General features: G+C 33.8%; 2 protein-coding genes across 3 annotated transcripts in view; one reads left to right on the top strand and one right to left on the bottom strand.

Annotated features, from left to right (window-relative positions):
- Positions 1 to 303: 303 nt before the first annotated feature.
- On the bottom strand, positions 304 to 3,280 carry LOC116340772 (probable cyclin-dependent serine/threonine-protein kinase DDB_G0292550). The gene is made up of 4 exons (XM_031767427.1): positions 1,271 to 3,280; positions 1,001 to 1,189; positions 802 to 934; positions 304 to 706 (listed from the first exon to the last, which is right to left on the bottom strand). Exons 1-4 carry the CDS (start codon positions 2,828 to 2,830, stop codon positions 567 to 569), a joined length of 2,022 nt encoding a protein of 673 aa, XP_031623287.1. The 5' UTR covers positions 2,831 to 3,280; the 3' UTR covers positions 304 to 566.
- Positions 3,281 to 3,689: 409 nt separating this feature from the next.
- The window catches only part of LOC116340600 (cytohesin-1-like), a 44,808-nt gene continuing 28,580 nt past the window's right edge, over positions 3,690 to 19,917 (top strand). The window contains exons 1-2 of one of the 2 annotated variants that reach the window (XM_031767181.1): positions 3,690 to 3,837; positions 6,811 to 6,884. In XM_031767181.1, the coding sequence (XP_031623041.1) occupies positions 3,759 to 3,837; positions 6,811 to 6,884 (153 nt within the window). In that variant the 5' untranslated portion in view covers positions 3,690 to 3,758. Of the gene's footprint in view, positions 3,838 to 6,810; positions 6,885 to 10,945; positions 12,273 to 19,917 lie in introns of those variants that run through there. The other variant, XM_031767180.1, reaches the window with a different exon arrangement.

Below are 19,917 nucleotides of genomic sequence, written 5' to 3'. Positions count from 1 at the left end.
TGTATATAAAATGTGGATTTTTATCTCTTGACTCACAATCAAGTCATATTAGAAAAAATCTTCATCAACGAATATAGTTATTTGAAGTGGTTGGCCCAAGTATTGTAGTGGTTTCAAATGAAAATCTAGACTGTAAATTAATTTTGCGGAATTTATCGAATTTCATACATTTTTCTTACATTGTTGTCCTACAAATTTAATTTGAGTATAATCATGGCCAATGGAGTGACTATGCTATAAAAATGCAAATTGTAATAGTTGTTTTATGCTAGATATGTTATCTAAATTAATGTCAACATTCTCTTTGCTTAATTTAATAAATGTGTGTTTTCCATTAAATTTATAATATTATGTAATTCAAAAAAGAAAATTAAACATTTCAGCGTAAAATAAGTTTGTGACTTTCGATGCAAATGCTAATGCTATCTTCTAATATAGTGATAATAGCTTGAACAAAATTGCAAACAGATCATGAAATAAATAAGGAATATATTTTGATTTCAATTAGATATCATGTTTGGTTGTGTTAGTGTTTTAACGAAATTGCTTTCTATTGTCGTACGACATTAAATTTGGTTCGACGATGACTTTTTTTTGCTAATACAAATCACACCGCTTCGATAGAATTGTGGAATTGAAATAATCTCGTTTTGAATTAAATCCGGCCGCATGCTGGGAAATTTACGAATCAAATTCACAATTTTACCTGGATGAAAAAAAAAATATATCAACAAACACAAAGTATAAATGAACGATTGTAATTTTTGAAGGCAACTTTGGTATTTCAACGGTAAAACTTACCCAGTACATTCATTTGGTGGAATCGTTTATTTTTAATCTTCAAAATGTTGTCCAGACTTCCATTTGTTGGCAAACGATTAGCGATCATTCGAACTGGAATGTGAATAGTTTCCGGGGGAAATGCTTCTGGGAGCTGTAAATATACATTTTCATTAGACTCAGTTAATCTTTACTATCACATCTAATAAATGAGTGTTACCGCAAAATATTTAACATCAACGTCATCACATGATTGTTCAATGGCTGCAATGATTGCTTTGTAGTTGCAGTACCGTTTCGATGTATATTCCAAATATTCTGGAATATTCATTTGTGATACCTTGCCTTCATCGTCATCATGCAACGCCTTTTGCAATGCTCGCAGGTCGGGAAGAACGTGAATTTTATCCTATAAAAATTTGAGTCAATTTTTCATTAGACACTATAAAATTACAAAAATTTGGGTGTTTTGGTTTTTTTTCTCACTTACAAGTGCTTTGATAATAGTGTCAATAGTACAATAAGTGCTTTCGAATGTAACTGATATAGATTGATCGATATCAATTTCAATTTCACGCTTGCAATGTGGCTGTCCCATTATATCACTCATAATGGCAGTTGGTATTCTTTGGTCCAACGAATCTTCATTGGGAAATGACATTGAACGAGTAGCTATAACAGGGCGATGCTTACAAGAGCTACTATCTTCCGTATCAATGCCTGATGTTAAGCCACCCAAATTATCACAATACGATGATGATGCGGATTTTTCACGATCAGAAACTTTCCAGCGTTTATGTGTTTGACTATTTTGCTGTTGTTTTTGTTGTTCGGATTGTCGTGTCCATAACTCCAATGAACTGTGTGTTGCTTCAGTAACATGAGATTCAAACCGTGCCAATCCATTGCCGTTCACCAGAAAATCAGGAGCGGTAGTTTTCGATCGTGGTCGAATGTTTAGTTTATTTGTCTTTGGTATAGTGCCGGTATATTTTTTAGTTGATAATGAAACGGTATTATCATAGTACGGTGAATTTACATCATCGCCTGTAACTGATAGGATTTTATTTGCATTTTGTTTAACTGCTAGTGACTTATTATTGCTTTCATTTTCCATTGAGTCTATGTGTGCTTCTAATTTATTATTATTATTCGTCCAGTGAATATTGATGTTGTCATTAGAATGACTATTTTCATTGCGATTCGTTGCAATCGACGATGCATCATTGATTTCTTTGTGAATGCCATTCAATCGCACTTCAATCGGTGCAAGCCAGTTTTTGTGTACACCTGTACGTTCGATTGTATTTAGATTGACTTGTGCATTATTTGATTCATTGTTCATTGCATTTGACATGGTATTGTACAAATTTGCGTTGAAATTGTTCGACGAACCAGCCAAATGACTGCAGTTTGGTTCAATGGATATTGATTGATTCGGTTCGGATGTGCTCTCTGGCTCGAAATCCATTTCCAAATAGTCAGTCTCATCATCCCCATTCACGTCCAAATTCACTTGAATGGGTTCAAAATCGGCACCACGATATGCATATACTACATCATCCGAATTTGTCGATTCGTCGTCTGATAGAAAATTATTTGGTAGTAAAATGACATTTTCAACAATATCCTCCTCACTCACAAACGATATATTGTCGGTGGAATTGTTATCGGATGCCCCATCATCATCGCTCACATTCGATTGATTGTCATTTATCGAATACTCATCGTCAGCGGCTCGCATTTCAAGACTATTTCGGTGTCGTTCGTCCACGCCATTCATTTGTATTGAATCGGTTAATGGTGAAAAATCACTATTTATCGAATCTTGTCGCATTGAATTGTCGAATTTTTGATTGGACATTGTCGTTGAATTAACATTTTCCATATTTTCATGGTCGTTATTGTTGTTATTATTATTATTATTGTTGCCTGTATTTTTGCACACAACATCTAATGAATGGACATTACTGTCGTGCATTTTGTATACATTCTTCGAATTATTCGAACTTTTATTAGAATCATCAGCCACTTTATCCTGTATATCCATTGTGAAATGTAGACCAAATTGAAACGCAAAAAACTTGTTTATGAATCATCTGTTTCTTTTGTTTGCATATCTGTCATTTATTTGTGTTTTTTTTTCACAACATTGTACTTCATTTATATTTCAAACTTATTTGAATATTAAATTTAACTGCGTTTATGCTTATGCGCCCATGAGCAATTACTGTTTTTGATGTGATTTTCCAAACATCAAATCATGGCACCTTTGAAGAACAACGAAAAAAAAAATATTACACACAAACTTGTCAATAATATCGCACACACAACAATTTGATTTTATTAATGTACGGATGTCAAAATATAACAAATAATTTTAAAATGAAACTTTTTTTTCTCGTTCTGTAGTTGCGTTCATACACTGATCAAATAATATGAAATCTTAAAAATTGGCAAATAACAATCGAAAATGCACTCGCATAACAATAATAATCTGTTGATTTTTCTATATGCTTGTTATACACCGCACGAAGTCAAAGCATTTTGACAGATTGTTCCATTATTTTTACTTCGTTCTTCGAAATGTATGGGTATGTTCGTTCGTAGTCGTTGTTGATTTCACCATTATTTCTAAAAACCGTTTGATTGCCAACAATTTGTCAATGAATCATTTGAAATTTACATTGAATCTAATTGAAATGATTTTTTTAAAAGAATTTTTCCTCATTTAAAATCGATTCGTTAAATTGTTAATTTCAATGTGCCAAGCGATTTAGCTGCTGCTGTGCGTCATATAGACAAACTACCATTCCAAAACAAAACCATGGTGCTGGTTGTGAACTTAGCTATCATTCACCATTGATTGGTATTTGGTTTGACTGTTTCTCATTTCAAACCATATAGGTATATTGTGTACAATTGAACAATCGCTTCTCAAAATTAAAGAGAAATTATTTGGTGTCAATTTGTTTAAAATGTTAACTGTAATGGATCGAAGTTCGTATTCAAGTACATCGTCGGTTGGACATCAAAATGAATTCAATCGCTTACCAGGTGCATATTTCATTAAAGAAAAACTATTTCAATCAGAAATTTCAAAAGTATAGTTTTGTTTATTATTCTCATGAAAGTCGAGAATGCTTGATTACACCGTGTGAATGCAAACGTGAACTTATATGTGTTTGTATTTGTGCATGTTTACAAAGGGCATGAGTATGTGTGAGTGTGTCGTCAATGGTAAACAAACGGAATACAAGAATTTATGAAAGTTTTTCGTTGTCGCCGTTTTATATTATGCGTTGTTATTTGATTGTGCGAGTGCATTTGCATGGGAAATTGAAACATTCGTTTGTGTGTCGCGGCTGGTAATTGCTGGCAAATGATAGATAAGGAAATTTTCAACGGTGCAATTGCCTTGATTGATCAGTTAAATAGTGTATTCTACTACACTGTAGTGTGTTGTGTTCTTTTTATTTGATTTTGTACCATTTAAATTCAATTAATTGCATTCTTTTCGATTTAATTGATGAAAATTGAATGAATGTTAAATAAATTGGGTTTTAGAACGTGCATCGAATTAAAGGCACTGAACCATTGCAATTTCGATCTATGAAGCAACAAGTTTCTGTGAACAAAAAAGTACAAATCAACAAATAAACTTAAACGTTATAATTTTTATTCTACAAATCATTGTTCGATGTAATTTCTAAAAAGTGAAAACAGCAGAATTCAGACAGAAAGTATGTAATTCTCTCATTTCTCTGCATAATTTGTTTTTTTTTTTAATTCTCCATTTTCAAGAGCCACCGTCGTTACCATATATACTTTATTCCATTTCACGTATGAAGTAAACAACATCTATATGTTATATGTTAGAGTATGAATGTTCCAACACAAAGGAACAGCGATAAAATATAAGTGAAAGAAAATCCATTGAAGAAATCAAGAATGGGCTCAAATTGCGTTATGAAGTGAATGTAAACAAAAAAAAAACGTAAAACGCAGCGCTCACGTACGTGTGCTGATGATATGTTGGCTCCTATTTAAATGTGGTTGTGATTTTCTTGTTTATGTATGTGTTCTGGCTAGCATACCAAACATGATGTATTTACGCATTCTATGCGGTTTACGTGTTGTCAAACTAGTTCTTTGTTTATTGGAATGTGCCTTGTTTTGTCTTTATCCTCTCAGCAATATATCCCAGTCGTATGCATTGCATTAAATCAAAACCAGACAATACATTGAAATATTTTCAGCTAGATGAATTGGCTCGGAAAGTTAACGTTCGGCGATGAAATGGAGTGAAAAACAGTAGAAGATTGTTATGGTTATAAAATCATTTAAATTGCTACAATCAATTCTATTGTTTTTACTCCATTTCAGCGCCTGACGTTGGCTGCCTGAAAATATCTCAATAAAATGACTGATCAACATTTTATCAGCATACTCATTATGTACGTATGCATTGAAGCATAAACACTCAATTGGTTGTGAATGTGGTCGTTGATGGGAATTTTTCTTTGTCTTTACAAGTAACATATAAATCATTAATTCAAAAAAAAAAAAACATTGAAGAAACGCTCCAAGAAGTTTTACGTTTTAATTTATTCAAATAATTGATACAACTTCCGCCAATTAAGCGGTAAGCTACTTTGATGTAAGGCATTCCTTCTACTCACTTCACAAATATGATTTTAAATGCGGTATATATTCGTTTAGTCTTGTCATGATCGATTGGAAGACTTGGCGCCTGATTAGGTCTCTCCTTACTACCTCTTTTTTGGGAAACATAGCTGTACAGTGTACACTCATTCCAATTAGTATTTTCATCGGCACACTTCAATCCTCAGAAAACTGTATTGCATTAGAATTCATGAGTTTGTTTCTGAAGTAATCTCTGTACTTCTCAGGATTAATTTTCATATCTGAAAACACCCGGTGACCTATATAATTTGCAAATAAAATGGTTCAGTTTTAGTTAGTTTATCATTGAATATGATATTTTTCATTCAGATTTTCTTTGCACTCAACATTTTGATGGAACGTAAAAATTACTTTATTTCAACTGTTTGTTTATTGTACGCATTTTTCGTAAGAGCATTACCATTTTTCATGAGGCGCATGTGCGTGGAGAAATGTCCACTTTCTAACACAAATTCATACAGAGAAGTTTTTTATCAGCATACTCATTTGACCGTATGCATTGAAGCATAAGGGCTCAACAATCATTAATTTAGAAAGAAAATGCATTCAAAACTCGCTCAAAGAAGTTGTGCGTATCAATTTATTAAAATAATTGATTGAACTTCCACCAATTAAGCGGTAGGTCACTTTGATGCAAGGCATTTCTTCTACTTCCTCTTCACAAATATGATTTTAAATGCGGTATATATTCGTTTAGTCTTGTCATGATCGATTGAAAGACTTGGTACCTGATTGGGTCTTTCCTTATTACTACCTCTTTTTTTCGGGAAACATAGCTGTGCACTCATTCCAATTAGCATTTTCACACTTCAAACACAGTTCATTCGGAACAGACTACTCAAGTGGAATTTGACCAAATACTAGCCCGAAGGTTACTTCAAAGAAATCTCATAGAATTTTATTTTATTGCTATCTACGTATTTTGAAAAATACATTTTTGCACGTATTCGAATAACTATCGCAAAAGTTTTTTTTTAAGATACTTACCTCTAGGAGAGCCCCTTTGTAACTTTACCGAAGTTTGTTTTGAACTTAGAACCTCTTTAGTGAAGTGGTTACTCGTGATCACATCGAATTTGGCTTAGTACCGTTAATTGGCCAAAGTTTGTTTGTGCTACCGTGTCTAACTGTTTGGTTTGATGAATCGATAACTCAAAGTCTTATCAAAGAGAAAACCTGTGTTGTGTTTTAAGTGAGTTTTTGTTTGTTGTTGTGCCAATCGTACATCGTTATCAAGGCCGATCAAACCAGTTTTTTTTTAACAAACATAATGATGAAATGATATTTCATTTTAGTTATATTGTGTATTTGTATTCCATACAGAAATGTCACCGGAGCAACAGAAACAACTGATCGAAATACGCAAACGAAAACAGGAACTTCTGCTTGAAATACAGGTGAGTGATGGATTTTTATAGTAACAATATGTCTGGTTTTATTCTGTGTCTTTGAACGTTTTCGAATTTCAACGTCAACTTTTAACTTTGAATTAATAAATCAACGTCACATTTTCATGTTGCAGCAAATAACATTGTTACCTCTTAAAACGTATTTATGTTGGACGTCTATAATAATTTTGCTAAAAAAAACTCCAACGAAATATTTCTGTTTTCTCTAAGTTAGCTCGAAACAAAGTTACATTACCTCTAGTAATAGTCGGTGGCACGAATACATTCCGATTAAATCAAAATCGGATTTCCCAGCGTACATTGCAAAATGGGATCAACAAAATAATTGAGTTAACCCAATTTAGAAGTGAAAATCGAAAAATTTGTGGGAATACCGTCAAGCAATGCAATCGAATTTCGAGGGAATTTTTTTTAATGAAGGAAATGAGTGGTTTTGCGAGTGAGCTGATAATATTGTTCTTTTTTTTCTTCTGTTGATACTTTGCCTTAACTGAATTCATATTTGAGCCGTCATTGCGGTTCCGTTGTCGTAGCTCTCACCTCAAATGTACTGTATAAAAGAGCAATTCCCATGACTTATTCATGCAGAACAGATATTTATTATACCATTTCTTTTTCATTCGATGCTTCTCCGCTGCTCGCATCAATATGTTCGTTTGTTTATTTCGTTTTATCGGCTTTATGATATCAAACGCATTTGGTGCCCTCGAGCATATACAATACACTCTGCGATATCATATTGCCATGTTGAATTCAACGACTCACGCGCTTACTCATTCACAATGTTATTTTTATGACTCTATTATAGAGAGACGAGTCGAGTGAGAAAAAAAAACATACACACACAGGAAGCATAATGATTTTTATGTACGTTGAAAAATCCTTATTCCAGTGAAAATGAAACACTCACAAACTTTACGTTACTCTCTTAGGCTCTTGAGTATTCGTTGTTGTTTTGTTTTGTATTCATCTTCGAAGTGAAAAAAAACCAATTACGAAACGACAAACACGCATCGAGCCCGTGAACAAAACTGTGAAAGACCAATTTCAAAGTTATGAAGAAAAATCGCCGGATTACTATATTACATTTATTATGGCTACACCACTCGTTGTCGTTATTGCATTGTATTAAATAGAAATCAGGGTGGAATTCTTCTTCTGTACACATTCGCTGTCATTTCTGTCATACAAATCGTACGATGAGACTATTTAAGAAAATACTACAATGCCAAACGGGAAAACATAAAAAACCATAAATTTCAATTATATTCATTCATAATAATTTGCACCGGTCTCTCTCTCTCTCTCTCTACGTTTCCTGACGATTAGTTGAATTCGGGGAGTGTCAATAAGTAATAGGGGCTCAATTGTGTATGGAAATTCTTCTCAACGAGTAAATATATCAGTGAAACGAGCCAAATTGTATTTGTGCGTGTGTGTGTGCGTGACATTGAACTAATAAGAATATAAATTGAATAATTTACCGTAGTGTGATGAAGTGTTTGGTGGTCGAAGGTGATGCAGTTGTTACACACACATTTATTTCATTGGTATGTGAATCGAATTGAGCATAAACGGAAGTTTTCACAAGACACAATGGCATTGAACGAGTTTGGTTCGATATGGCTTGCCTTCGACCCTTTATACATCTGTGTGTATGCATTATTGTCAACACCACAAAACTCAAGTTGAATATTGGAAAAGAAATCCCTTGTTTAAGACCATCGCCGTAATATTACTCTCTTTGTTTGCATCCCAAAGAATCTTTTCTCGCAGTTGTTGTTGTTGTTTTGAAATTTGAACATAAAGTTCAACCAACCTTGTCACCAGCATCCCAAAAGCAATAAATCTACGCCATGCAACAAAGTTTCTTTCATGGTTATTTTTTCGGTATGTGGCTTTTCCTCTTATGCACAAATATTCTGCTCGGCAGCGGCTGTTACTGATGCTAGTAACTCATGGTTCATCTCCTTCTATTACTTTAAAGCAATGACTTCTCTATGAAAATGATTCACATTTTGGGTGGTAATCATTTTCATTCTAGCTATTATATGTATCTCTTTTGCAAGTTATATTGTAAGACATTAGACTACGATATGGCCCCACAGCACCAGAGAAATAAATTGAAACCCCGACTCGGCGTACATTTTATGAAAATTAATTCGTTTTCATTTGCAATCACTGTGCGCACAGTAATATAATAGCACTTCTCATTCGCGCCAAAGCATCGCTTTCCTTTAAATTCCACACTCTCATACCAAGTGCCATACGAAGTTCTCTTGTACGTGTATACGAACAGCACGCTTACTGCGCAACAAACTTGAATTTTAATAGCTGAATAATAATGGTGTTATTCAAATAGATATGTGCAACAGAAAAAAGAGACCCAAAGAAATACAATTAAATGCAATTAGCGGCTGTTATCATAGTTGAAAGTACGTAATATAAGTGGAAATGCCATTTAACTGCATGGCCTTATAGATACAATACAAATATTGATAGAACAGCTTCTGCTTCCTTTCTCCCCTTTAATGCTGAAAACGCATCGACGCTCACCATAAATATATTCTTGAATACTTACAATAACTATCGGAAAGATATAAAAAAGAAGTTGCATTTGTCACTGTTTTTTTAATAAAAAATATCAATTCAAACATGTATTATTCAAACCTCAAATTCAATTCGCAACTGTATTCAGTTAGTAAGCATTCGTTTTCCTTGTGGAAAAATCAATCCATTTCCATGATTCAGTTTGACTTCTGAAGCGATTTCCAAAGCAGAACATCGATAATTCATCACTTGTCTGAAAGTTGCTTGTCGATTTACGGTAACCGATTTGCTACATAAAAAAAAACTCGGATTTCCAGTATTTTCATCTTCTTTCTTTATATGTTCACAATCAAATAACAAACAAAAAAATATATGGTTTTGAATAAGTAAGCGTGCAACCTGAATTCAAAATATTTGCAAGAAAAGTGATCTTGAACAGGTAGTATCCATTGCAATAAAATAGAAAGATATAATGCAATTTATTTGGTTCGAATTTCTCTCGCCCACTGCATTTCTCGTTGTAAGCGAATTGCACAAGAATCATGAATTTGATCGCCAAGTGTGTCGGCATTCCCATTAAGAGTTAAAACCGGGAGCCGATTTTATTTTTTTGTTGTGGTAGACAATCAAAGGAACATTAGAGCTCTAGTAAAAAAGCACCACTTGAATTACTTCTCTTCCATTTCATTGCGTTTTATTCCATTTTCATATTGCTGTTAACAATTTCGTGTGAAAAAGTACAGTGCACGAAGAAGACATTGGCAAATTCACATAATTTTACGAAATATAACAGTATCTCATGATTCTTGCACACACACACGCCAAAGCAAAATAGTACGATGACGAATTGTGTGTGCACTAATAAATAGAGTAGACAGTAGACTGCATCTTTCGTAGCATTTATTCGTTCACTTTGTACATAACCGCAAAAACCAAAGGAATTTTTCATGTTTACACTGCAATTTACTGCTTCATCCCATCACATTTGATTTGAACATATTTTTTTTAATTCTATGCCTTCTCCAGCTACCTACTTTTTTCACTCTATAGATGTACGTGAATTGTCTAGTACTACTTAGTTTGAATCAATCGGCCTCATGTGAATGCACACTTGCTGTTACCATAAAATATGATATAATGCATTGCATTTTAACATGGGGATCGGGTTCAATGTATAAACATTTGCAATAGTTATATTACTAAACAATTGTATTATTATCACTACATACAATGTTGAATGGCAACCGATTGCTTGCGGATCTCGTTGTTAACGCATCAAAAGCGCACCGCACTCAGAAGCTTTTGCTCTTTTGATAATAACAACACATGCGAAGCGACACATGCATAGACCTTGCTTGCGTTTTGCCGCAATACATCGAATATATTTGAGCGCTGAAAAGAGCCGCAGAGTCGCGTGCGCTTCATGTTTATTTTTACTGCTGTATGTTGTCCGCATTCAGTGAATATTCTCAATGATTCTGCAGTCGTTTTTGAGCTTGTGGCGAATACAGTCGCGCCACGGCCGTTTTTACTTCGCACTTTTCTCTCTCTCTCCAACTTTTTTTGTCGTATTATTTCTCAATTTCTCTGAATTTGTTGTTGTACACACATACTATTCGGGTATAATTTTAATTCGATAAATTGAGTCAGTCGGGCTGAATTCAAAACGAAAAACGATTAATTGATAAAACGAAAATAGTTTGTGGTCACTTAGAAAAGTGCAAATGATGATAAAACGAAGGAAAGCATCAATTCTATGAGTTCAGTGATACGACAAGAACAAGCTTTGAAAACAAGAAAACATATTAAAACGGATTATGGCTGAGAGTGAATGTTGAGTGCTTCTTATCAATAGCCTGCCAATTGTATATGTTCCATTGCAAAAAAGAAGAAGAAATAAATCCGATTCTAATTTATAATTAACACGAATGCGACCCTATCAAAACAATACACAGATGAGACAAATGTAAAATAAAATTGTCAATCCAAATCAAGTGAAACGAATGAAGTTTTATATTGAAGCAGATAACCAATAAACCCACGTATTACAAATAAGGAAATAGAAGACTAGCCAGTCATATAAATATGTGCTATTTTTTATTCTTCGTTTGCTGGTGAATCAATTGTTTGTTTATCATGTTTATTGTTTGTGGTTTTGCGATTCATCAAGCCAAGGCGATTTCCCTGTGTTTTGTTGCTGCACATTTTTGAAGTGCACACATTGCTGATATAAATATTTAACATTTAAAAAACTTTCAAAGTGTTGCGTGGCGTTAATAAAAAAAAAAATAGTGTGAAAAAGGTCTTACTTTTATTGCACCTCAAGCAAATGAATTTCTTTTCAAATAACTTGAAAGAATAAAAGAAAGAATGAAATAAGAAGAAAAATACAAAGCAAGTTAGAAAATGTTGTCTTGTTTTGCAATAAAATTCTAGTGGCAACAAGAGTGTTTTGTTTTCAATAGAAACATTTCATGTGTTTTTGCGTGAACGTATGTTATGACTCGAAAAAATATACGACATTAAAACGTCTGTGTGTGATAATGTGAATGGATTTTTACAGCGATGATAAATACCGAATCTTTTCTAACAAGAAATAAAAAACCAGATTTTCTTTTTTTTAATGAATAATTTTTTTGAACGAATTTTTGTTTTGCTTCGCGTGTGGATTATTTCATTGTGAAATAAATAACATAGTCGTATATATGACAATACCGATCAAACAAAACGAATAAAAAGAAGCAAACACTTCGGACAAATAAAACACGATTTATCGGTGACGCAAGCCATAATTTTTTGCACACCAATCACGCTGACACTGAAAAGGTATTTTACAATGTTTTTGTTTTTGACTTTGTTTCCGAGCCGATCGAACCGCTTTTTTTGCGGTGATCTATTAATCTGAAGTGACTAATAAGCACGTAGGTTGATAAGATTTTATTCGAATATCAAATGACGATTGTAAATTATTCCATCGAAGCTATTGAATATTTTTAAATTTTTCTCGATTTCATCGAAATCATATGTTCCGAAACATCTCAGCTATAGCACATGATGTTGAAATCATGCGCTAGATTTATACTCTTCACTTCAAACGATATGCCATATTAAAATCATATTACATTTTTTAGTTTACGATTGTTTAGTCTGCTTTCGAGAAACTTTTCTCGATGTTTGTGTTTAATGAGAAATGTCTTTGCTGCACTTTAAATTGTATCATGTCTCTTTAAGTGAGGCTATTCCGACATTTCCAGCCATCGTTTATTTTTGTCATCAATTGAAGTCTGAATCACATGTCATTTGTAATGTCATAAAAATGTATTGGCCACAAACGAACACCAAATGAGTAAATTCTTTGTTTGCTCTACAGTGTACACTGAACACACACCCGTACACACATATACAAAAAAAGAAACGATGTGTAGCGGAACTGCACGGCTTATTAAAACAAATCATGTATGCTGCCACATTCCCCGATCAATCTATTAATTTCAATTAATTTTTTTTTTCATGGAATTCAGAAATATTTCTACTTTTGTTCTTTAAATCATAGATAAACACATATGGGCACGACAACTTATACATATTTATTAGATTGGTGTGCATTTTACGTCCACAAGGCATTAATGCATTCGCAAAGAAAACAAAGTGTGCGCAAATTATCTAGCAATCAACAAGTAAGTTGCATATGAGTCATGAACAAATTGACAATAATAATATCCAAGCGTATGCACTCTAAGATGTACACATATATTCATTAGCTTGAATTATTGCATATATGAGTATACCTGTGGCTTTACATTTCCTTTGTTTCTTTGAAATATCAAAGTAATTTACGAATCGAATTTTTCTTTCTTTATAGATGGTAATCTCGTCGAAATTAATGCATTAAACAAAAAACCGTCTTATTTTGAAATGAAACTCATTTGTCTTGTGGGTTTGTTGTGGTGTACGAGAATTTCTTACATACATTCATATTTTTACAATTGAAAATTGGAATTTCATCTGTTTGTACGCGTGCACGGAACCGTGGAATTTACGAACTTAGAAAAAGTTATGATTTTGTAAATACGGTGCACAAATCCTATAAAATTAAATATTACCTCATCATAGAGTGGTTGATCAATGGGCAATCGCACTAAGAATTGTTTATTCGATGTGTTTTCAGCAGTTATTTGATCAGCTCTTTCTTTCTCTATTTTTATATTTCAATTTATCGCCGATCTTTTGCTATGTGCTGAGGCCGTTCATCAACAGTAGTCGCATTTCGAAAGTCAGAAAAAAAATAGTTTTCAATTCTATGCTATATTTATTGGGTGCCGTATGTTTTTGTGTCGTTTAAAGTGTTTGCAAGTTTTCCGTATTGTGATACCGCGGCTGTTTCGATACATTTCGTTGCGCTAAAACTCAATGTGTGTTCGATCAAATGAAACGAACGTTCAAAAAAAGGAGCCGATGAAAAATTCTGTCTTGAGTTTGTGGCCAATAAATGTGAAACAGCTAGCAATTCTCAGTTGCTAGGGGAAGGGCACGATTCAAATAATTCATTTTGATTTCGATTTATTTGAGTGGATTTGGAACTTGAGTTTAAAAAATTCAATGCAAACGTCGGCAGTCAACTTCACTGTGTCACACAACTTGTCACTCACCACGTGAAAAGATCACTTTGAAGTGATTTTAAATATTTTCAATTTACTCTCAAGGAGATTTATTTTAATGTGCAGTAATAGAGGTGTTTTACTCGAAGAATTTTTTCGTGATGAGTCATTCTATTGGAATTGGCGTCTATCCCCTAGCTCAATTGACTCGGGTAATAAAATCAAAGATTATATTAGTCGATTGTCGAGTGAATTCGAATTCAGTTCAGCCCAAAAATTCACATTAAGCCCATTGTGTGCATATAGTTTTACATGTGTGTACTTTTTGATGCCAAAAAAACGAACACAACATATATATTCACAGCAAATATTTGTTCTTAATCACGCTTCACCCATTTACATTCACATAAGAATTTTTACGATTTCAATTTACACGAATTCGCGCTTTTTCGCTTATTGTGAAATTCGATTTCATAGCACAGATCAGCGGCAACAAGGGAAAACGACCAAAAAGTGACTGGTGAGAATGAAAAAAAAAAAATGAAACGAAATTTCCGATACTCAATTTCATGAAATGGGAATGATAAAACACACACACACTGATTCCGTCAGTGGGAATAAAAAATTTCTTAACAAACAGCCGAATTGCAGAGAGCCATGTATTCCTGTTTTTTTTTTCATTCAAATTATATTTGCCTCTCAGATTGTTTAATCACATTCCAAACTTTTATTTACACATTTTTTTTTCTTTTCTCTTCTCTCTGGGTTATTCAACTGTCTGTCGATTCGATTTCACTTTGATCTATTCGCCGCCACGACAAAAACAACAGCCATTTGGGCTTGCGCTCACGTTCTTGTTGCCTCACGATATGAGCCAAATACTATCCCGAGATAATTTACTATTTATGAAAGCGAAACGGGCGAACAGTAAAATACCTTTGTCTGCTTATGTCATTTGATCAATTGCGAGTTTCGTTGGTTTTACAATAAAAAAGCATTTGCTTTGTGCTAATAATATCTTCTCAATTGTTCCACATCATTTACCTGACACAAGCCGTGCACCTCTGAAGCCAACGTTACTCAGAGCAAAAAATATAGATAATTACATAGTTTAAGCCAATCGGTAACCCTGTGTCACGATTAGTTTTCGTGACATTTCGTCAGAGTTTAGAATACCCGTGCTTTTTTTTTTATAAAATCACTGATCTGAAAAGAGAAAAAAATGCAGATAAAAATAATCGCTTAATAGTTTGTAATTTATATGCGCATCGACAACATTTTTTATGCAGCAAAAACAACAGAAAATAAAAGAAAAAAAGTGGAAACATTTTGTGATGGTCATATTATCAACTCTGATGAGAGATAATTGACAATAAACGAACCGCCGGAATCGCTACTGGAAACGTAAAGTTAAGTAAATAATAACCATGACTTTTAATTACCGAGTCAATTCAATTTTGCTTCCATACGGAGTGTGTGCAACTGATTCATCTGTTTCCACCAACAAATATTTGTCTTTCATAAATGAATATTTGCTAATTAGCTAAACTGATTTTAAGTCGGTGAGATTTTGGGTAATTCTGACACTTTGCCGTTATGTAACACTTTTCTTATTCTATACATTTTCATACATCAAACGATCACAGTAAATATTTACACAATCACATTTGCTTAACAAAGAAAATATGAATCGTGTATTTGCATTTACGCGATTCGAAACACGATACTCTTGCATCATCAAAATACAAATTCAAATAAAGCGATTGTGATTTCAAACAGAAATGAACGAGCAAGCAAAATCACCAGCAGAAAAAAAGTAAATTGCGAAGCGCACATCAATAGCAATTTGTTTGCACAAAAAAAAATTGAACATGGAAATATAATGCACGGCAGCAAAATGGCCATGTTTGGCCATTGATAACGGTGTCAGTGTCGAGTACAAAACGAATTGGTTTTAATATTTGTGTTGTGTTTATCAGATCGTTCATCTGAAATGCTCGTGCGCGCGTCGTCGTCGATGTCGATGTCGAATCGAACACGCTCGATTTGCATGTGTCTTCATATCGTTTGTTTTATTTGCATTTTATTCTACATCGAATGAACAACAATTGAAGTACATTTCTGCTTACTAAAGGCAGTTTTGGCGGTTCGTTAAATGCTGCGCAATGCATTTTGCTTGTTTCAGCTATTACAGATGTGTTTATTTCTGAGCGCCAAGTACTAACAAACAACCAGACAAACGATGACATTAAATGAATTGCAAAATAAAACGGCTAGAACAAAATTTAAATCGAGCAAAAACAAATTTCTTTTGAAACAAACGATTGAAGTGTACTTTGAGCTCTTGACGAACACTCAGGAAGCGTTGATTTAATTGAAAATTACTCTTATGATAATTTCGTTGAAAATATAGCTTAAGTGAGCCTATCTGTTCCGGCTTATATTGTAATAATGGGATGGAAGAAAGAGAGATAGAGTTTAACTTAAAAAGTGAAACCACCGCTCAAGTATATGGTTAAATTAAAGCATAATGAAGACTGTGCGAACGGCGTTCGAAGTGGATAATATCTGTAATTTGCATCTTGAACACGACGAGATGATGGTTGCGTCGACAAAAATACATAGCTCTCCTCTCTCCTTTTTATTCCTATTCACAACACGGCTTTACATTTTGATACATAATAAATAGCGATGAACGTAATTTGTAGCCATAAATTGTGGATGCAATGAAAGATTCCAATTGTGATATAGGGCGGCTGCTTTAAGGGCGATTCCACATAAAATCTATGTATAGTACCAAAAAAAAAACTCCGGGAAAATAACAACCATAAAAACCTAACTAAGCTGCCATCATTCCTTGGATTCGGGCACTGTTGTGAAAAGAAAAACATCATGCTTTCGCGTCGGAATTCAATTTGATGCTCACGTAGCATTTGGAACTGTGAGTGAAGTTGTAATACAATACAATAACGCATTGTAAAAATGACACATTGCCAAAAGCTTAAATATCCAACGATCCGAGTAAAATCCCTTTTTTTCTGTCGCCCCGTTGCCGAGTTAAACGGAACGCATACCAAATAAATTGCAAATGTGACTGAATAGATGAACGGATATATAGAATTCGATTGAATTTTCACGCTATTCGGTTTCACATAGACATTTCTCCATCAACGCTTTCAGGACTGACAGAATTGTTGATGCCGTTCTATCATTAATACAAACATTTAACAGATGACGTGCACAAATTTATGGCTACAATTAAATTTCATTGGCGTTTTTTTTCTATATCGATACATTGGGAGAAATTCCTTCCCGCACATACCGAAACTGGCTTATTTATTTACGATGTCAAACGCAACACCATAACGAAGTAATATCGATAATTTCGTTTGTTACAATCGATTTTGGTTTTCGGCAATTGTGTTATGTGTTTCATTCGAGTAAGCACAACAAAAAATGAAATTCATTCATTTCGTCTTCTGCTGTCGAATGTAAAATTAATGAGTCGTTGTATTTCGAGCAAAATGTTCGAATTTATATTACTCTTATTACGAAATAGAATTATTTTTAAATTCTTCATGTCTTTATTCCCGGCTGCAAACACACTCGGCAGACGGCGTTCCGTCCATTGTTGTGCGCACTTTGAATTGGTTCGCATGTGAATGTTGTCTGCTTGTAGCTTCGTGTATTATTCATGCATATTTTGATGATATTCTCCTTTTTCTCTATTGCATACTATCCAAAATTGATCAAAATATCATCAGTTGTAATTTTCTATTATTCGGCTTAAATGAACAGAGATTTGATTTTATCTTGTAATGACTTGAATCCATGGATACAATTTCTCGATTCTTTAAAATGCCAAAAACGAACGAAATCAAACCCTATGTCATTGTCAAAAGGATGTAGGCACATGATTGTGTATGCGGCGCATTTACTCGAAACGTGCACTCATGTGAGACATTCCTTTTAAAAATCATGCAATTTTCAGTTACAAGCTTTGGGAGTAAACCGAATTTAAATCAAATTCTGCACAATGAACTTGTACAATGGGGAAAACCACTTTGCGTTTCGTTCCCATTGAGTTTTGGTACTGCGCCATTGTTTGTATACACATAACTGAGTGAGTGATTTTTTTTGTTTTCTTTTGTTTGTGCCTTAAAAATCTTCGAACAATTTTGTATACATGGATATTACATATTTAGCCATCAAATGTACAACGCTTGGATAGAAACGCTTGTTTCATGACTTCCATGCGAAAATCATTTTATTCGCACTTTGTTTACATATGTATGTTTCCCTTGTTTCTTCGTCCAAGCACTAGATAATGGTGTTATTGCTCTCAGAACAAACATTCGCTTCTTCGCTTGCTGAAGTCCAATCAAAACATTCGACTTAATAAATGTATCAAACAGTGAAGGGCAAAGGTACGTTGTCTATCTCGTTTTAATTTTGGGCACTATTCATGCATCGTTTGGACGGTAATTGTTGCAATTAAAGACCATTCACCAAGTATCAAATTAACTAAATACAGAGAGATCCAATTGTCGGAAAAAAGCATGGAATTGCAAACGCTGAAAGTACCTCAAATATTGATATACTAAATAGACCGGTGTGAACACATTTTTTCTCGCTATCCACATCGAAAATGATGCTATACTGGCTTGAAATGGCGTTATAACAAATAGAGCGAGTCGAGCAAATTTATCCTTTGTATCAATGACAGAAAATTTATGACCGTACCGAGAAATTCATGAAATTATTTACGATTTTGGGTATAATCTATTCCATTTTCATTTTACCAACTGTGTATGCATCACTATAGATTCTCGTTGTGTTCGTGGTACGACTGAAACGTAGCAACCAACTAAAGTGCGTCTAATCAGTAGAAAGATACGCCGAATGTTTGGAAAAATGAAAGACTACACACACGAATAGACACACGCAGCATGTGCTACATGAGTTTGAACCCAGAATACTGAACGCAAAACGATCGCCATGTGTTATTTTACATTGAATCCATATCCTTTTGCTATTCCAAGGGATGAAATAGTCATTTGAGAGCATCGACATTTCACCATATATAGTGGAAACCATTTGGAAAGAAAAACAAAACATTGCCAATAATGACTTGAGTCGTGCGTTACTTCTCTCACTCGCACTATGTTTTGCTTGGGTTTGTTTATCGTGCAACACACATCTCGCATATGGTTTGCTATATACAAAATGCGCCACGAAGAAAAAGCAAAAGAAAAAAAAAACAAAATTGAACTTTACAACAGCATAAACTAAAATGTGTACGACGAACATTTCCTTTTTTGATAAGAAAAAAAAAAACATTCTCCGGCGCTGCGTAATACATCGAAGATGAAACGGAGATCGTAAAAACCAGCACGTACAAAATTATATCCAAAATAGAGACAAGCAGAACGTGCATTGCCAGAACACATATAAGAGGCTCAATGTGGTCACACGTTTGCAACCAAAAATCTGATTGCAAAAAAGAGAAAAAATATATACTTATAAATATGTATACAGCATATTTTCACAATGCTAAACTCTATTAGTTATTATTATGATATTTGTGATTCATACATTCTCTGAAACCAACACACAAAAAATCAAATTGATGAAAAGATCCCGTCAACGTAGTTGGAGAACAAAAAAGAATATCAAGACGACTTTGTCATTTATTTTTATTATACGTTATTTGTTTGTGCCATTGATTCATTTAGCAAGCAAGAGTTTTTATTTGACGGCCTAAGAAGAAAACAATAACATACAGAATATTCTGCAAAAAGACGAATACAAATTTATGTGAGCAAAAACCAAATATACAAACAGACAGCGCAAAGGTAAAACAGCCTACTTAC

Source organism: Contarinia nasturtii, unplaced genomic scaffold, assembly GCF_009176525.2.
Source record: "Contarinia nasturtii isolate CC-2019 unplaced genomic scaffold, AAFC_CNas_1.1 Cnas_scaffold_695, whole genome shotgun sequence".
Taxonomy (NCBI): Eukaryota; Metazoa; Arthropoda; class Insecta; order Diptera; family Cecidomyiidae; genus Contarinia; species Contarinia nasturtii.
Note: the sequence above shows the minus strand (reverse complement) of the source record. Positions and strands in the feature narration are given on the sequence as shown.

What these genes read in the sequence shown, in the direction of transcription:
- LOC116340772 (XM_031767427.1), bottom strand. Translation starts at nt 2,830, where the DNA reads ATGGATATACAGGATAAAGTGGCTGATGATTCTAATAAAAGTTCGAAT. An exon ending in TTGATGTTAAATATTTTGCG is followed by an intron (nt 935 to 1,000) that starts GTAACACTCATT and finishes GTATATTTACAG; the next exon opens with CTCCCAGAAGCATTTCCCCC. An exon ending in CCACCAAATGAATGTACTGG is followed by an intron (nt 707 to 801) that starts GTAAGTTTTACC and finishes TTTTTCATCCAG; the next exon opens with GTAAAATTGTGAATTTGATT.